This window comes from Arachis ipaensis, chromosome B08, assembly GCF_000816755.2.
Source record: "Arachis ipaensis cultivar K30076 chromosome B08, Araip1.1, whole genome shotgun sequence".
Taxonomy (NCBI): domain Eukaryota; kingdom Viridiplantae; phylum Streptophyta; class Magnoliopsida; order Fabales; family Fabaceae; genus Arachis; species Arachis ipaensis.
Genome location: NC_029792.2, coordinates 89,807,229 through 89,809,028, shown reverse-complemented (window position 1 = coordinate 89,809,028; position 1,800 = coordinate 89,807,229). Strand labels below are relative to the sequence as shown.

At 28.2% G+C, this 1,800-nt stretch overlaps 1 protein-coding gene across 1 annotated transcript in view; it reads left to right on the top strand.

The window, feature by feature from the left end:
* The window catches only part of LOC107611249 (transcription factor bHLH52-like), a 2,085-nt gene extending 891 nt beyond the window's left edge, over window positions 1-1,194 (top strand). Inside the window, exon 2 of the mRNA XM_016313199.1 lies at window positions 982-1,194. Within this exon, the coding sequence (XP_016168685.1) occupies window positions 982-1,194 (213 nt within the window). The remainder of the gene's footprint in view (window positions 1-981) is intronic.

Genomic DNA, 1,800 nt, shown 5'->3' with positions numbered 1-1,800 from the left:
ACAAGGACCTCGTTGTCCTTTCGAAGTAATTGTCAGGGGCCGGGTTGGGTTTATTTTTTTTGTTAGGGGCCGGATTGGGGTTTTTTTTGTCAGGGCCTCGTTGTCTTTCGAGGTAATTGTCAGGGACTGATTTGGGTTTTTCTCTTTTATATTTAATGTTGCAACTTCATGTACTCTTCTACAGTGCTGCTTTAATTTTTGTTCGTTCCTTTTCTTCATTGTTTAAGGTTGGATTAATTGTGAGTATCCAAATATTATTTTTGGAGAAATTATTTGTATGTTATTTACTCATGAATTTCTTTTATCACCTCTAATGTTTAAAGTTATTTGAAATCAATGATTAATTACATATTAGATATTAATGGTTTTTTTGGGTGACTATATTAGATATTAATGGTTTAGAATCTTTTGCTTGTCCCTCACTTGTCCATATAATTTCTGTTTGAATTTAAAATGTTTTATTTTTTAAACAAAGTAGAATAACCGAAGATTAATTCTACATGAACTCGACATTGCTCCTCAAGAATAAATACATGTTATTATTGCATACATATGATTAGTTATATGAGATAGAGATACAAAGAGAGAGAAAGTGAAATAGAATTTTAAGGAAACAGTTATTTGAATGGGAGGATTTGGTCAACACAACAAGAGAAACTTTAGGAACAAGAATTATAAATTGAGAGATTAAAAAAATGAGCTACTTATCTATCTGTTTAACATGTAACTGCCTCTTTTCTATTATTTATTTTGGGTAATTGCAAGAGGTTTTTTAATATTTTTTTCTGAACTATATATTAGAGAAGTGGTCCACCAATTAAAAACAATAATTTTAGCAATTTAATTAATGAGAAGTGCAATTAGAAATAATGGACTGAGCGCTTGTGTGTATCCAACACTCTTCCTTTTTTTATAAGTTTTAATTGCGTTTGTTCAAACATTTCTGCTTATCATATTTTGCTATAATAATAATGGTTGCAGAAAGAAAATGAGGTTGCTCCTCCAAGTGAAGATCTATGTGCTCTTGTTACTTCTCCCTTTGTTCAAGAGAAGCTTTATTCTGAGGAACTGTGCTTTGTCCCTAAAGACTTTGTTACAACTTTGACAAATCAGCATGATGTTCGATCAAAGCCTACCATCCTTAAGGATCTTAAAGAGTTGATTGAAACAAACAATTTGCAGAAGAAAGCATAGCAACATTCATTCTTTTCTTATTTATTATTTATTATTAGATGCTAGCACGAGTTGTTTCAGCATACAAACTTTTCTTTTTTTCGTCTGTTGCTTCAGTAGATATGTTTGCTCTTTTCTCGAGAGCCTTAGATTTCATTTTATATGAACGGAACAAATTTAATGCGTTTATTGTATTTTTCTTATTATCAAATGGTGAATTCACCCATCATCCTACTCAACACTTATTGTTAACTGTTTACTTTATTATGTTTAATGATCAGGTTAATTTTTTTTTTAATTTTTAAATAGACTGTACATATTTTAATGAATGTTACTTTATTTATTATTTATTACCTCTAATAATAGCATGTCATTTTGACCATATCTTTTTCAAGGAACACCGAGTCTTTCATTCCTTGTTATATGAATAAATTTTGATCATATATTTTTTTACATTCGTATAAACGGTTTAGATTTATATGAATTCTTTATTTTTTTTAATTGCCCAATTTATCGTGATATAACATAATTTAAACTCGAACATTAATTTTAGAATTCTTTTTAAATTTTACAAAATAGTAATAATTTATGATTTAAAATAATTATTTTTTAATTATTATTCAAAAA